Here is a 24,406-nt window from a genome sequence, read left to right on the forward strand (position 1 = left end):
ATATTTGTTAGATAAATACACAAAAACCAGAGCAGAATTGTATAGCATTAGCATTAATTATTATTATTATTATTATTATTATTATTATTATTATTATTATTATTATTATTATTATTATAAAATGGAAAGAGCTCACCAATAAACATCCTTCGAAGTGTCCAGTGCGTATGTGCTACAGCATCTTCCACTAACTGGCCTCTTCTCCGAAATCACACTGAGCCGCTACAACTACACACGGGTACGACGACGTGGACATTCAAATTGACGACGACGACGACGCAGCCGGTCCGAATAAAAAAAAGCGGCTTTTTCACTTTGCCTCAAAAATCACTCTAAACCGCCCCGTACGAAGATGAGCACAGCCAAATCTGCGACGACGACGACGCGTCAGGCCCAAATGAAAAAAAAAATGGCCTCTTCACTTTGCCTCCAAAATCACGAAGATGAGCACAGTCAAATAGACGACGACGACGGACGATCCGAATGAAAACGCGGTCTGTACACTTTGCCACCAAAAACTCACTAAACCGCCCCGTACGAAGATGAGCAGGCAAAAATCTCTCTAAAACCTGTAAGCCATAAACACTTGATTTATTTCGCAACTCGCTTTATTTCAGTATTTCTATCATAAATGAAATTTGATTCGGATAAATTTAGTCTTGTTTTATTGAGTTGGCCTAAGAGTTTATTGAACAAAAACAACTTAATAAGTACACTCCTTGTACCAATCTAATATCACAACTGAATAGTAATAATGACTAGAATAGCTCAAATGCCTATAACATTTATAGGAAGACAAAACTTATATCGATTTAAATTGTTACAGTCAGATTAGTATGGATTATTTTATCGGCAAGGTAGGTATACGATTGCACATGTGCATAATTCAGTTTAGATAAGATGTGGTGGAGGTCCACACCCCAGACTTTCGGATGATCCAAGGGCAAGGGACGTCAGTATGGTGCGCCGTCCGGGATGCACTCCGAGATTCTCCCAGTTGATCCACGACAGCCGAGCTGTCAAATCTACACAGAGAGAAGAAGTTTCGTTTCAGAGAATGTCCCAATTCGGTATAACTTTTCAAGTACCATTACCACTAGTGTTCCAACTGGCTCGGTCGGCTTTGATCTCCCCGCGCAGGCACTTCTCGACGTAGGTGAGCGGGTCGTAGTCTGCTTCCAGCACTTCCCTCAGCAGGGCAATGTATGCGATGGCCAACCGCAGGGTGTCGATTTTGCTCAAACGTTTTTCGTACGGGAAGGTGGGCACGTGCACGCGAAGTTCGTCGAACGCTGAGTTAATGCTGCTGTGAAGAAAGATGTGTGATCAGATTTAAATACTATAACATGGATGAGCGAGTAATCCTCGGTTTCTTACCCGTTAGGAGCAGATCTCATGACTCGTTTGCGCTCTCTAACGTTAGTCTGCTGTCGTTGGATTTTATATGGGGCCGCACTATAGGGGTGGTTTATGGCATTAGACAACGATTGACTGGCTGAGCTTGGTGACTCCAGACAATCTGAAAGTTTGTAGATAGAAAAAAAACGAACACAGTTTTAAACTTGAAGTATATGAAAAGTGCAAGAGTCGTACTTTGTCTGAGATATCTCTTTTTTATAGAATGAGAAAATCAGCTGATCAGATATCCAAGAGGGTGTTTCTCGGGTTATGTGGGTTTCGACCCACTAAGAACTCATTATCTCTCTTCCTTACATTCGCGGTACGCCCGTTAGGGATGACTTCGAGAAGGGGGTACCGTACATGAGTACTATCTATTGGTTAGCGTTCCATCAGCTACCGCTCCAAATTATATCATTCGTGACAGCGTTGTTATGCTGTTTCGGTTGGATTCTCAAAATACATAGAACCGAGCATAGAACATACCTAGGAAAGATTAAATTATGACGTCCATCGTTTATCGGGATTTCCAGGCCTCGTAAACAAACCTGATGATATCCGAATGGGGTCACATGCTGCCTCCAGTGTTGGGAATACTCAGTAGCGAAAAGTTATACTCACTTGCTTCTATATCAGTCCAGAAGCATGCTATCAAAAAATGGTGTTTGAAGGATTTTTAGATTGAAGTTTAATCTAAAAGTTTGCCGAATAAAGTAAAGGTTGCAAACGCATAACAAAACTGTGAGAGAGCTGTGAGCACAAGGTGAGTATGAATTACGCGAATTTTACTCACCTTGTGCTCACAGCTCTTTCACAACTTTGGTATGCGTCTGCGATCTTTACTTTATTCGGCAAACTTTTAGATTAAACTACAATCTGAAAGCCCTTCATACATCATTTTTTAATAGCATGCTTCTGGACTGAGATAGAAGCAAGTGAGTATCACTCTTGCAAGTGAGTATTCTCAACACTGCCTGCCTCATGGACCACGCGCTTGGCGACGGACAACAGTTTTTGGAAGTCATAGGCTGGGAAAGCCTGTTTTTTCTGATTTTTTGTATGGGAAAATCGAAAAATCGTCAAATATTGGGGGGAGGGCAGGACCATGCTTGACACCGCCAAACCTTTGGTCATCTCCGACTCCTCTGCTACTAGTGAAGCCTACAGGACGGCTAAATTAGCACTGAACCAAGAAATTAGGGTGCGTAAGCGGACGTGTTTCGATAATCTCTGCCAGGCAGCCAACATAACCTCCTGAGGTGATGCCTACAGGATAGTCATGGCCAAAACGAAGGCTGCGTCAGCCTCCCCCGGAACGCTCCCCCGAGATGCTGCAGAATATCATGGAAACATTGTTTTCCCACCACGATATAGTCCATGGATACCTATGGCCAAATTGGTTAAATCCAGGTTGCCACGGCGATAAAGGTGGAACTCATCACGATAGCGAAGTCGCTCAAGGTGAACAAGGCACCGGGTTCAGATGATATTCCGACAGTAGCTATTGAAGCGGTTATCTAGGCCCCCCGACAAGTGCAGATGCAGATGTGCCTAGACAGAGGAGAGTTTCCGGACAGATGGAAAAGACAGAGATTTGTTCTACTACAGGAAGTCACCTGGTGATCCGTCGGTATACAGGCAAATTTGTCTTTTGGACATCGCCGGAAAACTGTTGGAGCAGATTACTTTGTCGATGCTGACGGCCCATTCCGAGATGACTATGGTTACTCGGATAAGCCGTTCGCCTTCAGGAAGAGTCGATCGACAGTGGACGCTATATTAAGCCAGTTATCAAAATGGCCGATATTGGGCTCACGCTAGACATGAAGAACGCGTTCAACAGCGCCAGCTGGGACGACATCGAGAGCGCCAGACATCATCTATCTAGCGGTCCGGAATAACCTATATGCCGGCATAGGAGAACTACGACACCGAACAAGAAGATAGCAGCAGTTAGAACATCACAGTGGGGGTACCTAAGGGGTAGTGATGGGCCCGGTACTATGGAATGCGGTGAATGACGGCACACCACAAACTGATATCACCACAGGCGGCTGCACGTTCTACTCCAGGCAACTGGGGGTTATAATCGATGAGCAGCTGAACTTCGGAAGCCACGTGGAATGTGGAATGGAATTATGGCATTTACCGAAGATGATGTCCTTACTGCGGTATGGCGCTGTTGCGTGGTCGAGTGCGTTAGTGGTCAACCGGAACGTCAAACGACTCGAGAGTACCCACAGGCTGACGTGCTTAAGGACAAATGTCTTGAAATCCCGATTCAACAGTGCATCAAAACTCCAGACGCACAAATCCCAAGAAGCAAGCTTCAAACAAAAGTGCATTTCATTATTCTGTTCTTGCTCACGTGTAATAAGTTTAAAATAAGAAGCTCAGATGCGCTGGTTTTGTTAACGAAGATATTTATGCGCTCAAAATCGTAAGTAGGTGTCGGCCATTGTGGCGACCATTTTGGGATTCTAACAAGTCTGTCCTTAAGGGTGTCGTAGGCTCACAGAAACATGTACGAAAATACAGCATGGGTCACAATGGTGTGTTGAGGTAACTATCAATGGAGTGCAACACTGCGACAGAGCTTTGGAATATTGAAATTGAGTAAAATAACGATATTAGTCCCTAGCTTGACTTGCTAGATAAGTTGCACTGCTCTAAACGCTTAATTTGTTAAAAATGAGAAGTCCACATCTGATTTTTTTTTGTGAAACTCTTGAACTAATTCCTGTCTTAATCCGTTAGCGCCCAAGGTATCTCACAATTATAATCTTCATAAAGAATTTTTATCAACAATCAAGTTACAATAAAATAAACATGTTTTAACGAAAAAAAAATGAAGTCTATGGTCTAGTTCTAAAAAAAATCTTCAATAGGAGAAATCCTTTGAGGAATGTAAAAAAAACGAGAAGAGTCTATGAAGGGATTATAGCAAGAATCCTGGCATGAATACCTGAAAGACTCCCGCAAGATTTCCTGAAGGAATCTTTGAAGGAATATAAGGAGGAATCCCCGAAGCGATCCTAGCTTGAATCCCTAGAATCCTGAGAGGTATCTCAGCTGGAAGCTCAACTGAAAGAATCACAGAAGAAATCTCGGGAGGAATTGTTGGAGAAATCCCGGAAGTAATCTTTGAAAAAAAAAAATCCGAGAAGAATATTTCAAAGAATACCAACACGAATCATGGCACGCAGTGGCGTCTCGTAACCTCACTTTTTACCTGTTCAACGACCCTAAAACTTGCAATTACGGAGGATTCAGGATCAGAACCAAATTGCAAATGGACAGAAACGGCTATTCTCGTCATTTTCCACAAATTACAAGCCAATTTGTTGAGAAAATTCAAGAATTTACATTCGTTGAACAGGCAGTATTGAGGTTAGGGAATCGCCACTGATGGCACGTATACCTGGAAGAATTATACTATGGGTCTCTGAATATAATAGAAATCTTTGAAAGAATACCAGGAGGAATCTGTGAAGTAATTCCAGCAGGAATCCCCGAAGAAATGCCAGCTAGAATCCTTTCAAGATTTTCTAAATCAGCGATTACTTCATTCCTGAAGGGATCCCGTAGCGACTACCTGATGGAATTCTTAGAGGAATCATGGCAGGAATATCAGATGGAAGCTCAGCAGGAATCCCTGAAAGAACCATAGAAGAATTCTCGGAAGGAATCATTAAAAAAATCCCTAAAACAAACTCGGGAAGAATTTTTGAAGGAATCACATTAGAAATTCATGCACGAATACTTAAAAAATCTAAGGTTTCCTCAGTGGCGTAGCTAGGAATTTGGGGGCCCGGTGCGGAACCGAAATTGAGGCCCCCACATATTCCTTTGTGAATTTCTTCGGGGAATTCTGCAAGGATACATCCCGTAATTCCATCAATGAGCGTAATATTTTTCTGAGAAAATTTGTCGAAAAAATGTTGACCATTTTATTTAGAAAGGCACCAAGTAATCCTTTAGGAGTTTCTTTCAAGATTTCTTTACCATTTTCTTTAAGAAATATTTTTTGAAGGATAATTTATCTTCATGATTCTTTTAAGTGGTTAATTGCAAAGGCTCCATCGAGTAATTTTCCAAATATTTGTTCAGGAAGTCCACCTTGGATTCTATCAATAATATGTATATGGATTCATCTATAAGATCCCCCCAAAAACTCCTGAGAAATTCCAGAAAAAAATCACTACAAATTCTCCAATGATTGTTTCGGAACCAGATATTCTTCCAAGAAATTACAGCGGAATTCCGCCGGATGAAGAGAAGTTCTTCTAGAATTTTTCCATGTTATTTTTTAGGCGATCCTATAAATATTCGTTTAATGATTTTACTACTTTAGTCAAGTATATCTCCACACATATCTCAATTATTCCTTTACATAGTTGTTTCAGAAAAACTCCAAGATTTTATCTTGGCATTTCCTCAAGCAATCATCATTGTTAAGAATTTCTTCCAAGGATTCCTTCAAGACTTACTGCAATGCTTTTGTTTCAAAAAAAAAAATCTCTTTACTTATATATCAATCCTAAAACTCCTCCAGAAAATTTTCAAAGAATACATTGATTAATCTCTAGACAAGTTCCTCTGAGAATATTCTCAATTCTGTATTCTAAGTATTCTAAATTCTTTCGAAAAATCCTTCTGGAATTTCTCCAACGAATTCTTTAATATTTATCTACTCTAGGATTTTCCCCAAGCATTCCTCTGGGCAAACCTTCTACCTAAAAAATTCTTTTGCGATTTTTTATATGATTCCTTTCAAATTCTTTCGAGAAATCTTTTGAAAAATCTTTCTATGTTTTCATCAAGCAACTCAGTCAAGAATTTCTCTAGGATTTAGTAATTATTTCTCCAAAAAATCTTTGAAAAAATTCTCTGAGGATCCCTGGTACGGTCAACGTGTCCTTAATAATCTTACGATCCCAAATTCATCCTGTTAGAATACAAAGCGATTACGACACTGATCGATCACGCAATTTTCGTTACCATTTGTGCTTCGTCTCACAAAAATGCAAAAAATAAGAAACAAAACGCGCTTTATTTTTTGTCTTGAGAACGATGAAAATAGGATGAGCTATATGCTTAGGCGAAACTGGAAGCATTTCCTCACTTTTTGGTTTTTGGTTTTTTATTAAATAACGAAGCAATATTTTCAAAATCGGTTTTCGTGCACATGTAGAGTATGGATCAAGGTATCTTCTATTTTTTTTTTGTAGTGGAAAATATTTTTTGTTTTTGTAGAAACCATTTTTGAACGAAATTTCACAAAAAAATGGTTTTTGCAAAAATGGAAAACATTTTCCACCTCAAAAAGTTCAGAAGATACCTTCATCCATACTCTACATGTGCACGAAAACCGATTTCGAAAATATTACTTCGTTATTTAATAAAAAATCAAAAACCGAAAAAAATGAGAAAATGCTTCCAGTTTCGCCTTAAATATTAAAGGAGCAGATACCCTATCTTCTCAAATTTAATAATTTCTTCAGAAGTTTCTCCAATGATTCTTCAGCGATTCTTCAAAAATGTCTTGAAGCATCCTTTAAGTGATTAATTCAAATCATAGAGGATATTCATCGGAATTTTTTTCAGGAATCGCTTCATAATTATAATTGGATTTTTTCCAAGGATTTCTTAAATATTTCTTAAAAAAACTCTTTAAAATTCTTCAAAGATTCTTTCAGAATTTCTTCAAGGGTCCTATACCTAATCGGATGAAGCATTCCTTGCATAATTTGTATAATATTTTTTCTTAGAATTCTACCGATGGTTACTTTTGGGATTTTTTCAGAGATCGCTTAAGGAACTCTAACTAAGTTTTATTCGAAATTCCAAAGGAATTCCTTCAAAGAGTCCTTTAAAATCCTTTTAAAAAAAATGTAAGGAACCTTTCAAGAATTTCACAAAAAAATCCTCCAAGAAATGCTACTGCAATTCCTTTAAACATTTTAGGAATTGCTTTGTGATTTTTCCTGGAAATTGTTTGTGGACTTCTCTGGTTCTTCTTCTTCTTTTTATGGCTCGAAGCTCCAATTGGAGCTTGGCCTGCTTCTCTTCAACTTTGTGTTCCTTGAGCACTTTCACAGTTATTAACTGAAGGGCTTTCTTTGCCTGCCATTACATGAATTCGTATATTGCCAGGCAAGTACAATGAAACACTATGCCCTTCACTTCTCTGGTAATCACCTTATTTTTTTTGGAAATTCCTAAGGTAATTCTTGTGAGATTTTTTTCGACCGTTCCGTTGTAAATTCTTGGTTTTGTTTTTAAATTCGCGGGAGTGTATCTCATAGAACTACAATAGTGACAATAGACTGAACTCCGTAAGGAATTATCAAAAGAAATATTCAGAAGAATTTTCTGAGGACTTTTGAGGACTTTTAAACAATTTACAAACGAATTAACTATAGAATTTTCAAAGTACCTCCCGGATGAATTTCTAAAGTATTATTAAAATAATTACAAAAGTAATTGTCAGGTATATTAGCAAAGGGACTGTCGGTGAAACTTCCAAAGAAATTGTTCAAAGAAATCCCGTAGGAGTTGCCTTATAAATTTGCGAAGCAATTGCCCAAAGAATTTCGAAAACTTAAACCGTAGATATTTTCAAAAATAAAAACCAAAATTTATTTCGAACTAAATTGCCGAAAAATTGCCATAAGAGTTGCCGAACCGAATCCTGAAGAAATTGCCGAAATAGTTTAAAAATATCAAAGAAAACCCCTTAATCTTATAGGAATAACAATTACAAAAAGGATTTGCCGAAAACTTCGCCAAATGTTATATGAAAGATTTTCATAGGATTATTCACAGGAAATTCACCGAATGAATTTCAAAAGTCGGTAAATGCCATATGAATTATTATATCAAATCCCGTAATCCCGCAATCCCGGAAGAGTATTGAAGTTATTCCCAAAGTAATTACCAGAGGATTTTTCAAATGAATGGTCGAAAAATAAACCAGCGAGCAGTGGCAGACAGAATTTTCAAAGAAATTTCCGCAGAAGAAAAATCTGATGAAGTTCGCAAAGCCATTGCTGAAGCATTGTCAGGAATGATTTAAAGAACTTTTTGAAAGAATTGCCATACAATTTCTCAAAAGAGTTGCGGCAGAAATTTTCAATGAAACCAAAAAGAAAATCGGGTTAAGTACTGTTCCTTTCAGTTCCACTAAGAAATTGCATCCTTTGACAGATACGTATTTCGACCTCAACTGTAAGGTCGTCTTCAGTGTATTGCACTTGACTCGACAAGGTGACGTATCTTGACAAGTACACAACACTGAAGACGACCTTACAGTTGAGGTCGAAATACGTATCTGTCAAAGGATGCAATTTCTTAGTGGAACCAAAAGGAACAGTACTTAACCCGATTTTCTTTTTACTTACAGGTATTACACTATCAAGCCCAGGTTCATCATCATCTTCTGACGGAGTTCCTTGGAAAAAAAAATACCAAAGGAATTGCGAACTCAATTTTCAATTAGCTGTGACAATTTTCACAAGAATTGTCAAAGAAAATTTTCAAATATAATGAAATTAGAAAAAAATGCTTAAGGAATTTCCAAAGGAAATTTTCAAAGTAATTACCGAAAGGATTTCCAAATAAATTTTTAAAGATATTCCTTACAGAATTGTTGAACGGATTTCCAAAGTAATCACTGTAAAATATCCAAAAGAAATTTCCGAAGAAATACTTCTGACATTCAAATAAAAAATGTTATAATTCTTTCAAGAGTTCTAACAGAAATTTCACCAAGAAATCCTACTGGTATTCCTTCAATGAATACTTTATGTATTCTTTCAAGGTTTTCATCTGGAATGTTTCTATTGATACCTTTAAAGATCTCTTTAGCGATAACACCTATTTCGTCCCGATTTCCTTAACGAAACTTCTAAGAAATTTTTCTAATGATTTCATCAAGCATTTGTTTCAAATGAGGAACTCCTTTTTTGATATCTTTTACGATTCATCTAGGAATTTATTCAAGAACTTCTTTTCAAATTCCTTCAAGATTTTCTTCGAAAGTTGCTACATCGATTGCTTCGGAAACTCCTCCAAGCGTTTCTGTAGGAATTTCTTTAGTAACATGTATTCTCAAAAATTCCATAAAGAGTCTCTTAGGCGTAAGCGCTTTCCCAGAGAAATCCTTTAGAAATTATTTCAAGACTATTTTTTAAAGAAATTTCTTAAAGGGTTCTTTTTGCAATGTTTTCTTGATGTCCTTTCAATGAATTCTTACAAATTAGTTTAAGCATTTCTTTAGTTCTTCAGAAATGCTTCCAAAAATTTATGTAGGAAATCATCCAAAGATTCCTTGCGCAACTTTTTTCAAATCCTCATATACAATTCGTTAAACAATCCTTCAAGTAATTTCAGTAAGGATTTATTCTTTTTCTCCTTTAGGGATTTCTCAGATTTTCAAATTTTAATTCAGATAATCTTACAAGGATGAACACATTCATCTCCAAAAGATTCTTGCAAAAAATTGCTCAAAGGGTCTTACGGAAATTTATCCAATGAAGTCTATAAGAAATCTTTTGAAGATTGTTTTATTGAATCAAAGATTTCGAGTGCAATATTTTGGGGTATCCGCCATTGATTTCTTTGAGAGATAATCTAGGCATTTCATAATTTATTCTACCAAAAATCCCTTTGGTTTAAAGATTTCTTCAGGAATCTTTTAAGCAATTTCTCATAGTACTTCTAGCACTTCTTGTACTACTGCATAATACTGAATCTCAAAAATCTTCAAAAATCTTATCGAAGATACCTCCACAAGCAACCCAATGATTACACAAGTTTACAAAATAAAACGAAAGTCGTGAACTTCTGTCAACGACCAACATTTTCGAAGCACAATTTAGTGCTGATTTCGAAACCGACCTTCAAAAAATTTTGAGTTGAACAGTTTTTGAGTTTTAGCTCAATATCGAGTTTTGCAACTTTTCACAATATGTAATTTACTAAAATTCAAATATATTGCGTTTTGTTCAACCATTTTAAAATCTTTTTCCATAAATTAAAAGCTGAATACAATACCATTCGATCACCTGAATACAGGTTTCGCGTCAGATTGATGAAATTTAAGATATTGGCGAGTTTTAGGGACGATCTTCTTAAATTTTAGCAAAATTCCTAAAATTTTTTGATGAAAAGTATTTTTTTCAATAAGAAAAAACCAACTTAAAAATTCTTTCTCGACGTTTATTTGACAAATCATATGTAGGCGAGTTACAGTAAAAATTTAAGCTCAATCGGAGCATTGATTACGGAGAATGAGATGTTTGAAGTGAGCGACTTTGCTTAAAAATAGAACAAAAATCGATTTCAAATCATCAGCCTTGTATGGAAAGTCGAAAAAATTTCCGCTCTATTGTATTTTTTTTCTTTCGCGTTTTCGAACTCAGGGCATGATTCTACACCAAAAATGATCATCAGCTTACCGAGTTCAAAAATGCTGTAAACTAGTGTTATTCCTGAATACATCTTATAAATAAGATTCTTCAAGGTCTCCTTTAGAAATTCTTCCAAAATTCCGATAGAAAACCTCCCAAGGATCCATTCAGGTATGGCTCCAAGCATAATCTCAGAAATTCATCAAAAAAATTTCCATGGGGAGCTCCAGCAAGATTCCTTCTTGGAGAAATCTCTAAAAGTATCCTTAGAGAAATTCCTTAAGATTCATCTAAAGGACTCGTTGAAGGACTTCATGACATAATCCTTATGAAGGAAACCGAAGAGGTATTCCTAAAAGAATGCTTGGAGAAATTCCTAAAAAAAACTCAAAAGATTTCCCGAAGGATTCCTTGATAAATTAATTTCTGAAAAAAATCACGAAGAAATGCTTTGAGGTGATCCTTAAGGAATCATTGTAAGTATTCTTAAATCAATGCTTGGAAGAATTTCTGAAGCAATCTCTAAATAAAGTTCTGAAGTAATTCTTAGAGATTTTTTTTTGTAGACATCTTTGAAGTAACTGTTAGATAAATCGTTAAACATATCCCGTAGGCAAGGTGAATTTACCTTGCCCGGAGGAATTCTCGCAGAAACCCTTCAAGGAATACTTGGAATACGCTGAGCGAGCAACAAAAAATCGACAAACTATTAGTATTACGGTTTTGACGTAACATTACATGTAACATGTAATTTTCATAAATGGGGCCCCTGAATTTCAGCTGCTAAATTCAATCTAAGTCAAAAGTCCTGTGTTTGGTCCTGTGGTTAGAATATTAGGGAGGTTTACACAATTCTCACGGAATTTACTTCTATATCGGTACTGAATTTCGTGAAATTCAATTTTGATTTCAAACATATTTTTTCCTGTAATTTCGAGGCCCATGTAGGTACAAAGAGTAATTATCAAACTAGTTAAAAGTAAATTAACTACACTTCTTGAATAAATGGTGTTATCTACAATTGTTTATAAGTGGACTTCAAATAAGCCATCTGTGTGTCCCATTCCAAAAACCCTTGATAATTACGAAGGGGCCCCTTCATAACTATCAGCAGACCTGCAAAGTATTGAACATATACGTATAGGAAACTTTCGCTATTTAAGGAACTTTATTCAAACTAGTGTAAGAAACCTTCCCTGATTTGGAGGCCCCCTGAATTCGGGGGCCCGGTGCGGACCGCACCCTCCGCCCCCCCCCCCTTGCTACGCCACTGGCGTTTCCTGAATAAATCTCGGCAGAAATCTATATTCTTTCATATTCCTTTTCGGGAGGAATTCCTAATGGAATATCAACAGGAATTTCAGAAATAATCTTTGAAGGTGTTCAATCCCTGAAGGAATGCCAAATATAATAACTAAAAGAATCTTGTCAGGATCTTCTAAAGCAATCCCTGCAGAAATTCCTGAAGAGATCTCAGGAGCAATCCCCACAGCAACTCCGGAAGGAACATCTGAAGGATTCCCGGGAGGATTCTTCGAGAACGAGAAGAATCCTTGAAGAAATCCTGAAGAGTTCCTGAAGGTATCTCGCGCAGATCTCATCTTGTCTAATCCTAACCGTTTTACCGTTTACCTATTCGACTTCTCTGCCCTCTATCTCAAACCTCTATCCTAGCCATCAAACCTACACACCAAATTTTGTTTACTGGTATTCAGCAAACTTTGCTGATTTTTTTTGTGCTGATTTCATTCAGCAATGCGAATTTACTGAATATCAGCAATTATTTTTCAACTTGCTGAACCATCCAGCAATTTTGACAGTTGATCAGCAACGTTGTGCTGAAATTCAGCAAAAAAATTGCTGAAATTCAGCAATTTATTTTGCTGATTTTTTTTGTGCTGGAAGCGTTTCAAAAAATTTGGTGTGTACCTTCTGCTTTTTCCTCCACCCTAACTTCTGCCGTATCTTGTACAACAATCTTTCACCACTACACTATTTTCCTACTGTCACTATATATACCGTCTGGTGGATAGAACTATCGGAGCCAATTCGATCGGAGCCAATTGAACTTCACAGAGAGAGCTTGAATTCGAGGAGAGTATTGTATCCGTAAAGATAATAAATTTATGTTCTGAAAACACAAAGTCTGTCGAATGTTTGAACCTTTTCTAGTGTTGGCAGTAAATACTACAGTTGCCAGTTCTTAGGATTTTCTATTCGCCAGTCTGTATATCTTCCATCCTACCATCTAACCTATCCATCTACCCTTATCCCTCCCTTCCCTCTCCCTCAGGTAAATGATGAATAGGCTTGTATTCATGGCGATTGCCCGTGTAGCTGCCGGCTTAGAATAGCACTACGGACCACCTGTTCCGGGGGTAAAAGTCCACCAAACAGGTAACCCCAATCCAAGGTGTCAGGCGACCCGTGCTGAGGGATGAATGGTTGAGGGGGTTTAAAAGATGCTCGATCTTTAACGGAGCCCGTAGCGTTGATAGATCGCCTTTTTGGGTTGCGTTGCGGTGTTAGATCTACCAAACCGAAATCTAGTGTCGTCCTATTTTTCAATTTTGGAATATGTGTTCTGATAATTATAGGCATTATAGTATTTAGTCCTTGCTACTGGTGTTGTGATGACTTCCAGTCTTTGAATAAAACTAAGTTTACCAACTTTACTTTGCATATAGTTAAAATCCTCACCATCTGAGGCTAAACTCAATGCAAAGGAAATCAAATTGGGTTAGGGATCCATGTATGTACTAACTCTTCGAAGTCTGGAAAGTGCTAGTACGCAAGGAACATACTAGAATCCTTATTACTGAACATATGTTCCATTATTGGAATGGTATTGCTGCTAATGTTAAAACCCGGCTTTTTTACTGGGGAGAATTTAGCGGTAAACAAGGGTGATGCTAGGTTTCCGATGCATGGCCAATTATCAGTGCTCTTGTTTCGTTTTCTATAAGAAAGAAATTTCTAAGAAAGCAAAACAAAAACTGTATCAAAATCGATACTTTATTGCCCTTCAATGGCAATTGAGTAATGCGACATGCACTACACTAAGGATACGGGTAATGTCACAATAGATCTAAAAACTGGTCGCAGTGACAGACCCGAACAGGAATAAAAAAAAATCATGGCGATGGTACAAATTTCCCAAATGGAGGAGAACGTGCCTTTGGAGCGAACGTACTGATACCTGAGACCCTCTATCCTACCATCTGCTTTCACCCTTTTACAGATCAAGCCCGATCGCTGTGACCCCATATTGCATGGTGTCATAGCTCAAACCACCATTTCATGGCCGCTATCTTAGATTATGATCTACCATCTTGAAATATGGTCCGCAAAACTGGATTTCAAAATGGCATCTAATATCGATTTTTAACTTCTACTCATCAAATTCGATCGATAGATACCTATATTGCATGGTATCAAGGTTGTTAATCGATAAATTATCGTTATCGGCGATAAAGTTAACGTCTGTTATCGTTTATCGTCGATAACCATAACGTCTTCAGGCGGAAACGTCATCGGCGATACAGTTAACTGTGGAAATTATCGACTCGATAACGTCTCCGAAAAATTTTCTTCGCGATCTGAACCGTTGTTGATGCCGTCACTAGGGTAACTAGATTTATCGCAAAATTATCGAAGGTACGTTGATCGCCACGTTGATTTATCGTTTGATTATCGTTATCGAGAGATTATCGACCGACCTTTATCGTTATCGAGTTTGCGTTAACTGTTGATAATTTATCGATTAACAACCTTGCATGGTATCATAGCATAGAAATTACTTTCATATTGGTAATGAAACTCATAGATCATGACACTATTTAATCTTCGCAGCACCGTTTACGCCACCTAGTGAACCAGTCACAAACTAAATTTTCAACTTTGAACAAGATATCTTCCGTGTGCAGCATAGTTGTCCCATGTTAATAGGGATTCCCATAGAACATGGGACAACTATGCTGCACACGGCAGATATGGATGTGCAGAACATCTTCTCTGAAGAAAGTATTCTGAAATGTTGCTCAATTCTGGAGATATTCACATCAAAAGGACTCTCCTATTTATAGGATGCTTGGCGTTCGGGGCATCTATAAATAGGACGCAGAACAGATATTGGATAACCCCGTGATCAATTTTCGGCTGAAATTTTGGGTAGCATTCAACTTTTCGACGAAAGTTTCAGAGTGATGGCACAGGTTCGAAAAATCAGTGAATCATAACAAGATTTCTGAAATTATGATTGAAGCTACTTGGTGGTCTTAAAGGTGTTTTTAGTGGAATTTTGCAAAAAAAATACCAGGAATTTTGGAGAAACCTTGGAGAAATCGTTGGTTTTGACCTTGCGTATTTAAAAAAAAACCATCGTGAAATTCTTAATGTCATGGAGATTTTTGTGATGTCATTCTTAGAGAACTGGATGGAAAAAGCTTTAGTAAACATCTAAGATTTGCTTGATCCATCATGGAAGAGTTTCAAAACAATGGAATGAACGGAATTCCTGAATCAGTTATAAGTGGAACAAAAACTTAAATAAAATTCTGAGAAAAATTTATAACCTTTTGAGTCATGCTAAAATTTCACAGCGAAACAAAAATCAACGTTTGGTCCATCTCTAAAGTAAAATTATGTGTCTCTGACAAATGTTGGGAGGCTGGATCCGAATCCGGGTCCAGATTTATTCCAACACGTCACAATTTTGAGCTATAGCTCAAATTACATTCTGTTAGAGACACATACACACTTAAAAATGAAGTACCGTATTCAGCTGTTCAATTTTCGGGAAAAGTTCAGATTGCCGAATGTTCAGCAACATATTACCGAAGTTCGTCAAAACATTACCGAACGTTCGGTAAACTTTACTGAATCATCTTCGGTAAAAAATAGCCAAACTTCAATTTTTTTTCTGAAATTCTTCCTTTCTCAGAAATATCTCCCGAAGAAATAGAATTTATTAGCTATTTGATCATGCAATTGCTCTGGTACTAAACCAAAAATGCGTCATGCATTCATCTTCTTTGAATTCATACGGATTCCTTAGGAATCCATTTAAAGATGAATTGATTCCTTTAGCGATTCAGTCATTCTCTAGCAATTCCGTAAGGATTCCATGATTCCATGATAGTAATTATGTTGTTATTTTGCTTTTGGTTTTGTTATTCTCTTATACCCGGCTTGGAAAAATCCCCAAATAGGACTAATTTAATTCGTTTCACGATAATTAAATCACTTTTAAACAAAACAACTTACCCGTGTGATGCAAATATTGATGCTGGATCTGTCTGAGGCTGTTAGTGTTCAGTCGGAGATTCGCCGAACCGGGATTTGTCGCCGTGGCTGCCCCCAGTTGATGATTAGCATAAACACACGACGGTAAATCCGAGATTAGATCCTCATCGAAGCTATGGAAATTTAGCCCACTGTAGCCCATATCGACGGTATCCATCATCGCATAAAAGGTGGTTCGAAGTTCAGCGGAACAATGAGAAATATATATAGATTGAATAATTAATTGCAAATCACGCTACTTTTAGCACTCTATACAAGTAAATTGATTTCCATTCACGTTTCACCGCCGGTCCGCGAGCATGCACTAGTTCACATCGAATCACAACAAGTAACACTATTTGGACATCTAAGGGCACCTTAGCGGAGGAGATGATGATGAATCCGGCAACTGACTGCGACAGATTTTATCCATGGTATTGATTTTGGTCACAGGCAAATAAGTTCACAAATATATTTCACCTATTTTTCACACACACGTTCGAATCCTCGAGGGAATGCTACTAACCGGAAATATGCGAATTGAATGATTGCCCCGGATGTGGTGCGTGTCGCTTTTATAACAAACCAATTTAATGTGGGAAAAATGTCCCTATGCATGCGATGTGGAGTGTGCGCAAGGACCAAAAAGGCAGTAGCATAGCTCCGCCCTTCGCATAAGGTATGTAGGGGAAGCATGAACGCAATGGAGTATGGCGGCTGTAATGGCGCTGCCGAACGGTGAACGGAGCTGATGATTTTATTCAAAGATTTTTATTTCATGCTATAGGTATCTATATGTAGTAAGATTGGCCTTGTTTTCTAGTACTTTCAATTAGCACAAACATACATTACATTTTTAACATTTAAGACATTTAACAAGATATAATCAACAATAGTACACTACTCGGCCACTTATCGTGCTCTCTGCGCTCCACGCCTTCTTGTACCAACCGGATCAGTAGCAAACACCAGCTTTGCAGGGTTGTTGTCCGGCATTCTTGCAACATGCCCTGCCCATCGTATCCTTTCGGCTTTGGCCACCTTCTGGATGCTGGGTTCGCCGTAAAGTGCAGCGAGCTCGTGGTTCATTCTTCTCCGCCACACACCGTTCTCCTGCACACCACCGAAGATCGTCCTTAGAACGCGTCGCTCGAAAACTCCGAGTACTTGCAGGTCCTCCTCGAGCATGGTCCATGTCTCGTGTCCGTAGAGGATCACTGGTCTTATTTGCGTTTTGTACATGGTGCATTTGGTACGTGGGTGAATCATTTTCGACCACAGTTTCTTCTGGAACCCATATCAGGCCCGACTTCCGCTGATGATGCGCCTTTGAATTTCACGACTCACGTTGTTGTCAGCCGTCCGTAAGGATCCGAGGTAGACGAATTCCTCCACCACCTCGAAAGTATCCCCGTCTATCGTAACATTACTACCCAGACAGATCCGGTCATTTTCGGTCCAACAGGTTGCAAAAAAAAATAACCATGACGTAGAGAACAAAGCTGTCGAAAATACGTTCCCCTATATGTTAAACATTCAACACTGAATAGTTTTTACAGAACGCCATGATGATATTTATAAAACCAATATGTATATACAGCTATTTTGTTCGAATAATGCATATGTTTATTTGCCCAAAAAGTTGAATATAAGCTTGATTGTAATAAAAATACCTCTGAAATTGACTTTCATATGCATAGTTTTGATCCATGTATGCCTTTTTCTTAATGGTTGAAATAATCATAGTTATACATAAGATAAATTATACTATGGACTGTTTCAGAAATTATAAATACACTTTGTTTATTAAATAAAATGAGCTGTTTTGATGGAATTGCGATGGGGAGCTCGGTCGGGCCACATTTTACTATGGGAAAAGTGAAAAAGTGATGCGATCGTGTGGCAATTGCGGTCTATTGCCTTCGGTGCAGACAATTGTTGAATGAGTCAAGGCGGGGTTGCGGTTATCTGACGAGATGAAATTGGGTGTGATCATTCTGATTTTTTCTTTATAGAGAGAGTCGAGATAATTTTGCCAATGCGGTTTCATGAAACTTCTTTAAAACCACATAGAGTGCTGTAACATCTACAAATTTATCCTGTAGCTCTTATATTGACTTTATATTGAGAAGTATTAAAAAGTTAAAAGTAAGTTATTCAAGCGCACAATAATTTAGAAAAATAATACAGAATTGGTCAAATTACCTCAACGTCTGATCACAAGCACCACGTTAGACTACTTTCGTACGGACACATAATACGTGAATAGCAATCTAAGCATGAAATGCTTAAATTTGAATGTATAGAACTCAAAGCGATGCATATCAAGTTTATTAAATTTTGCTTTAAGTGATATGAATGCTTAATTGAAAATAGGGTGCCCATATCTCCCCAATAGTTTGAAATCAACGCAAAAACACCTGTTTTTCTGTCAATCATACCTTGTGGTACAAAAGCAGTTTAACTACAGTAATCGCAAGTATGACTCAGTAAGTAGGTTAATATTACCAATATCGTTATGGTATTACAGTGTACGGAAGATTCAACGTTGTTTTCAAGCATCTTCAGACAACTTTTAGGTGACCAATTTACGTGTTTGCGTGAAAAACAAGTGACAAGTATGTGGGCATGTGGGGTTAGCTTCGAAAGTTTATTTTGTCACAACCGCGTTGTTCTGCGCATAACGTGAGACGTTTGCACGGGTGGTTTTAAAAGACTCTTTGTCGCGTCGCAGGGTGCATTGCTATGGGAGTATTGTGAAAATAAATCGTGTTTTTTTATCTTGCGATTGATCGGTAGAATCGGAATCTTGCATACGATTATCGTGACGCGTATTTCCAGTGGTGTGAATCATATTGCCTACCATGTGACTCCCGGATTCACACCCTACCTTACCCTACATAATAACAAATACTCCTTCCCGAGACAACTGTGAAGATGCTGTGGATTCCACGGTTTCTAGTAACAACGGTTGTCGAACTAACATTCCTGCCCTCTCCCGATGACCGTAAGGACGTGGCCAACGCGGTTATTGACTTTCAAATATTGAACTCTCGAATTGTGCACATTGAGAGTGTGTAGCTAGTCCCAAGTACTATTCAATGGTTCTCTGTGCAACTTCGATTGTTCTGGTCAATCACGGAGTAGCAACTACGATGTGTACGGTTATCTTTGCTTTGCTTTTTTAAATAAAATGAACTGTTTTGATCATTTAAACCAACTTTTATGAGAATACAGCATATTGTGACCCATATTTTTGTATTTCCTTTCAATTTTCATGATATTTTGAAGAACAATAGAGTTCTCTAACAATTACCTTCATTCTTCAAGAGGAGCGGACCTGGTGTGGTGGTTAGAACACAAGACTATCACGCCGAGGACCTGGAATCGAATCCCACTCCCGACATACTCACAAAATGAGGGTTCTTCCTTCGGAAGGGAAGTAAAGCGTGGGTCCCGAGATGAACTAGCCTAGGGTTAAAAATCTCGTTAATACAGACAAAAAAAATCAATCTTCAAATTTGCATTTGCACAAAAGTGTCAACAAAGTTGGTATTATTTGCTTCATTAGAAGGTTTACTCTAATAGCTAGAAGAAACTTTTTTAGATATTGTGCTCAAATTGAAATGGCAGTCAATCGTTAGTGTGCACCCGATTTTTTTTCCTATAACTCAGTCAATTTTTAACCGGTTGACATGATTTTTTGTACACAGATAGTACTATTCGTGCCTACATGTGTACAAAATTTCTTCAAAATCAGTTGAAAATTTACTGAGTTAACTGAGCAAAAAAGAATCGGGTGTATTTATAATTTCTGAAACAGTCTATATGTCTGCCGCACTACCAAAGTTACCCGCATTATTAAAGTTACCCAGTTTTACCGTATCACAAATACTAAATTGATGGCTAAATCATGTCCCGAAAGATACATTCAGGCTTAAATTAGTAGATCACAATGATTTGGTAGTTTTTGCAAAGTATTTTCAAATCTGGACCGTTGTGGGGTGAAGGGGACTCGGGAAAAGTCCTCGCATGTTCACGGGAAGGGGTACGGTTATGCGGAATATTCATGAACAATTTTATCCTATAATTCCAATACAATTCCTTCATTTATTTAGTTCAAAATCAAATTAATCATAACACTGAATCAAAAATGTGCCTCCATAATACTGCAACTGCAGCTCTCCAACTTTGTTTTAACCCTTTCATTCCCACAACTTTGCACGGATATGCCAAAAAAGCGTTTCCAAAAAAAAAGTGCTCGAACAAAAATTATTGCAAATTAGCTATTTTTTCGAAATCAACAACAAAAAAATATTTGTAAATCAATAGGTTTTTGATTGTTTATCAATAGCTCCACTATTGAAACAGGTTGTTAGAATTTGGATTAACGTTATGGGGTTACAATCATATTATAAAACTAATTGCATTAGATTCATCCGATTCCGTTTGTCCCGAGTTTGTCAAAATCCGATGGTGCTTTAGAGCAACCATGGGAAGTAGAGGGTTACCCGCATTCACCACCAGTCCGATCTTTGATGCTTCACGTTTCCGGCGGGTGTACAGTTCTGCCACCGTTTCAAATGTTCTAGCAAAGTGTAGAAACAAAAAAAAATGTTCTAGCTGTTGATACAGGACAAAAGGTTCGCACTGATGTTCGAAAGCGGTTTATTAGAAGGTGCTTCAAAGCTGAAAATATGTTTGCGGTTATGGAACGGAACATGGATAATATCGTAGCAACTCTACTTACAATTCAGTGGACTTTCTCCGAATTCCTGTTCTAATATCAACCTTAGGTTTTCGATCTGCTAGACCTCCTGAAACTAAATTTAAAGTCGTAATATACACGTGCTTAAGCAATCGAGGTCTAGCTTACTGTATAGTACTATCAGCTTGGGCTATATAAATTCTCTCTGCTAGTAGGTGTAACTGCTGCCTATAGGCTACCTACGAAAATATAGTTCATATAAATTCAATCACTTGTTCGTATCTTAATACCTACTTCTAGTTCGTGAACCGGTAAACAATATTAATAAATTCAAACTAATTCTACAAATTCGATTACTTTCGATATTCTATATAAATAAATCAGTTCAGTCATTAGGATGACAGAATGACGTCTCAGGAGGTAGCTAGTATCCACGACCGCCTGTCTAATCAGGATTGATCCGTATTGCCAGTTGGTTTCTCGCGCGCCAACACTAGCAATAATATCTATGTCATCCGCAAAACAGACAAATTGGCCGGATTTCGTGAAAATCGTACCCCGGCTGTTGAACCCGGCTCATCGCATAACACCTTCCAGGGCGATGTTGAATAGAAGACAGGAGTGTCCATCACCTTGTCGCAGTCCCCGTCGAAATTCAAATGAATCGAATAGTTCACCCGAAATCCTTACGATGTTTTGCACACCGTCTATCGTTGCTCTTACCAGTCTGGTAAGCTTCCCGGGAAAGCTTTTTTCGTACATGATTTTGAATAGCTCTGTGCGGTCAATACTGTCGTATGGACTCATCCACCGATGGACCGAATTCATCGCGGTCCGAGAATCTTGACACTAGAGCGGGGCCATTCCCAATCAGAATCGTTCAATTCTAATTGGAAAGACCCCGCTCTAGTGTCAAAATTCTCGGGCCGCGATGAATTCGGTTCATCGTATGGATAAGTCCATACCGCATTGAAGTCGATGAACATGTGATGCGGTATTCACGGTATTTCTGAAGGATTTGCCGTACGGGGAAGATCTGGTCCGTTGTCGACCGGCCGTCGGTGAAACCGGCTTGATAACTTCCCACGAACTGATTTACCGTCACCGTCCTTACCAGCCGCTTTGTTGTTTTTGAGCTAGTGCATGGCATCCCTAACTTCCCTCAGCGTGGGAGTTGATTCGCTCCCGTCCTCTGCTGCACCAGCATAATCATTTCTTCCGCTGCCTTGATCCCCCGTGCCTACATTCTCTTCACCATTCAGATGCTCGTTGAAGTGCTGCTTCTACCTTTCGATCACCTCACGTTTATCCGTCGGGAGGCTCCCGTCCTTATCCCTGCAGATTTCGGCTTGCGGCATGAAGCCTTTGCGGGATGCGTTGAGCTTCTGATACAACTTTTGTGTTTCTTGTAAACGGCACAGCAGTTCCATTTCCTCGCACTCCGCTTCTTGCGGCTGGTGCTTTTTCTTCCGGAAGAGGTGGGTCTGCTGCTTCCGCTTCTGTCTGTATCGCTCCACATTCTGTCGGGTTCCATGCTGCAGCATTACCGCACGCGCTCCGTCCTTCTCCTCTAAAACTGCTCTGCACTCCTTGTCGAACCAATCGTTTCGTCGACTCCGTTCTAGGTACCCGATAGTGCTCTCGGCTGCGTGGTTGATGGCTGCTTTAACTGTTCTCCTGCAGTCCTCCAGAGGGGCCACATCGAGCACACCCTCGTTCGGCAACGCTGCCTCGAGATTCTGCGCGTATGCGGTGGCGACATTCTGATGCTTCAGTCGCTCAAGATCGTACAGGGGCGGCCGCCGGTACTGTACATTGTTAATGATGAGGAGTTTTGGGCGCAGTTTATTATTATTATTGTTGTTGAAATTCATCGGACTACACAGCCTACATGAACACTTAAACCTAAGATATAAAACTATTCACACGATCACGAAAAACTCTAGTAGGCTTAGTGTACCAGTTATGGCTATAGTACCTCAAATTCGCCATAGTTGATTTTCAACCTTTAAAGATACAAGTCAACAAGAAAAAATTCGTGAAGAACAGATCACGATCACAAAAGATGATTGTAATCATTCAAACTCCACAATTTGCTCAAATTATGGTAGAAATAAATCATTTTCCTTAACTTTTCGGCCTCCTTGCACCCTATTTCGCCATAGTGTACCAGTTATGGCAAATCCCATAAGGAATGCATGTAAATAGTGCGAAGTGGAACCCAAATTAACAAATGTGTCCATAACTGGTACAGGGTTCCTATCATTGGCACACGCCGTAATAAATACTAAAAGTAGTTTTAGCTCCGGTTTTATATTTTTCCTATAAAGTATGAAGACTAATCAATCATTTGACTTTTTGTTTACATTCGTCGGTCTTCTTCTTATTTTTGTAGAAATAGTTTTTCTTAGGTAGTGCGATAACTGGTACAGGCACCCTACTAACATTGAAATCAAACAAGTCGTAAAACAGATTAAACAGTTCACACATCGACCTAATTGGTTCATTCTGTGCGTAATCAGTCCAGTGCGATTGTAATCGAAGAAAACTTCGTTGTCTTAGTGGTCTGGGTATCACATTCATGTTGATTCGAGCAAGAATCCACGGTGCGTCGATCTCACCCAGCAGAGTTTTGGCAACAAAAACGATCCTCAAGTTATTCCTCCTTCGCTCAAGAGTATCCATTCCTAATAAACGGCATCGACTCTCGTACGGTGGCAAATCATTCACATCCTGCCAGGGCAGAAATCGCAGTGCATACTTGATAAACTTGGATTGGACTCTCTCAATTCTTCCTATCCAGACGTTGTGGGCCGGACTCCATACTATGGCTGCTGTTTCCAAAACCGATCTTACCAAGCTAAAATACAGTGAACGCAAACAATATGGGTCCCGGAATTCGGAGGAAAGCCGGAAAATAAATCCCAAGTTCCGGTTGGCTTTGTTGATTAGGCGAACATAGTGTTCACGGAAATTTAGTTCGGAGTCCAGCATCACGCCGAGGTCCTTCACAACACTAGCCCGTTGTCTATGTGGTAATTCCAACTGATTGGGTTTTTTTTCCTGGTGAAAGATATAACCTAACATTTCTTCACGCTAATGATCAGACAATTCCTTTGGCATAAGCACGCAAAACTGTCGACAATGGTTTGCAGTCTTCGGCAGTCATCGGCAGACTTAACGAGCCAATATATTTTAAAGTCATCAGCATATCCTAATCTGCAGCCTTCTGGGACGACGAAGCACACGTCGTTGAAATACAGGGAGAACAAGAGCGGACCAAGGTTACTGCCCTGTAGTACACCGGAGCAGTTGCTAAACGGTACTGATTCATTGGCACCTAGCTTTACGACTAGCTGTCGTCTATTCAGGTATGACCTCATCCATTTCACGATGTTCGTTGCCACGCCCAGACGGTCCAGTTTCGCCAATAGAATACGATGGTTAACTTTGTCGAATGCAGCTTTCAAGTCGGTGTAGATTGCGTCCACCTGAACTCCTTTTTCCATGGAATTCAAACACAGCGAAGTAAACTGAACTAAATTAGTTACAGTTGACCTGCCTGGGTAAAATCCATGTTGGTCTTGCGAAATGTATGACCTTG

General features: G+C 38.8%; 1 protein-coding gene across 3 annotated transcripts; it reads right to left on the minus strand.

The window, feature by feature from the left end:
* Positions 1-618: 618 nt before the first annotated feature.
* Positions 619-18,321, minus strand: LOC109422552 (basic helix-loop-helix transcription factor amos-like). 3 transcript variants are annotated; one of them, XM_029872118.2, is made up of 5 exons: positions 16,472-18,321; positions 16,077-16,246; positions 1,378-1,519; positions 1,095-1,303; positions 620-1,025 (listed from the first exon to the last, which is right to left on the minus strand). In XM_029872118.2, the coding sequence occupies exons 1-5, from the start codon at positions 16,525-16,527 to the stop codon at positions 892-894; spliced, it is 711 nt and encodes a 236-aa protein (XP_029727978.1). In that variant the 5' UTR covers positions 16,528-18,321; the 3' UTR covers positions 620-891. The 3 variants fall into 3 exon arrangements, with proteins under 3 accessions (XP_029727979.1, XP_029727978.1, XP_029727977.1); XM_029872117.2 differs by having other exon boundaries at positions 640-1,025; positions 1,095-1,306; positions 16,472-16,896; XM_029872119.2 differs by lacking the exon at positions 16,472-18,321 and having other exon boundaries at positions 619-1,025; positions 1,095-1,306; positions 16,077-16,275.
* Positions 18,322-24,406: the final 6,085 nt, after the last annotated feature.

The sequence above is a fragment of the Aedes albopictus genome, chromosome 3 (assembly GCF_035046485.1).
Source record: "Aedes albopictus strain Foshan chromosome 3, AalbF5, whole genome shotgun sequence".
NCBI classification, from domain to species: Eukaryota; Metazoa; Arthropoda; class Insecta; order Diptera; family Culicidae; genus Aedes; species Aedes albopictus.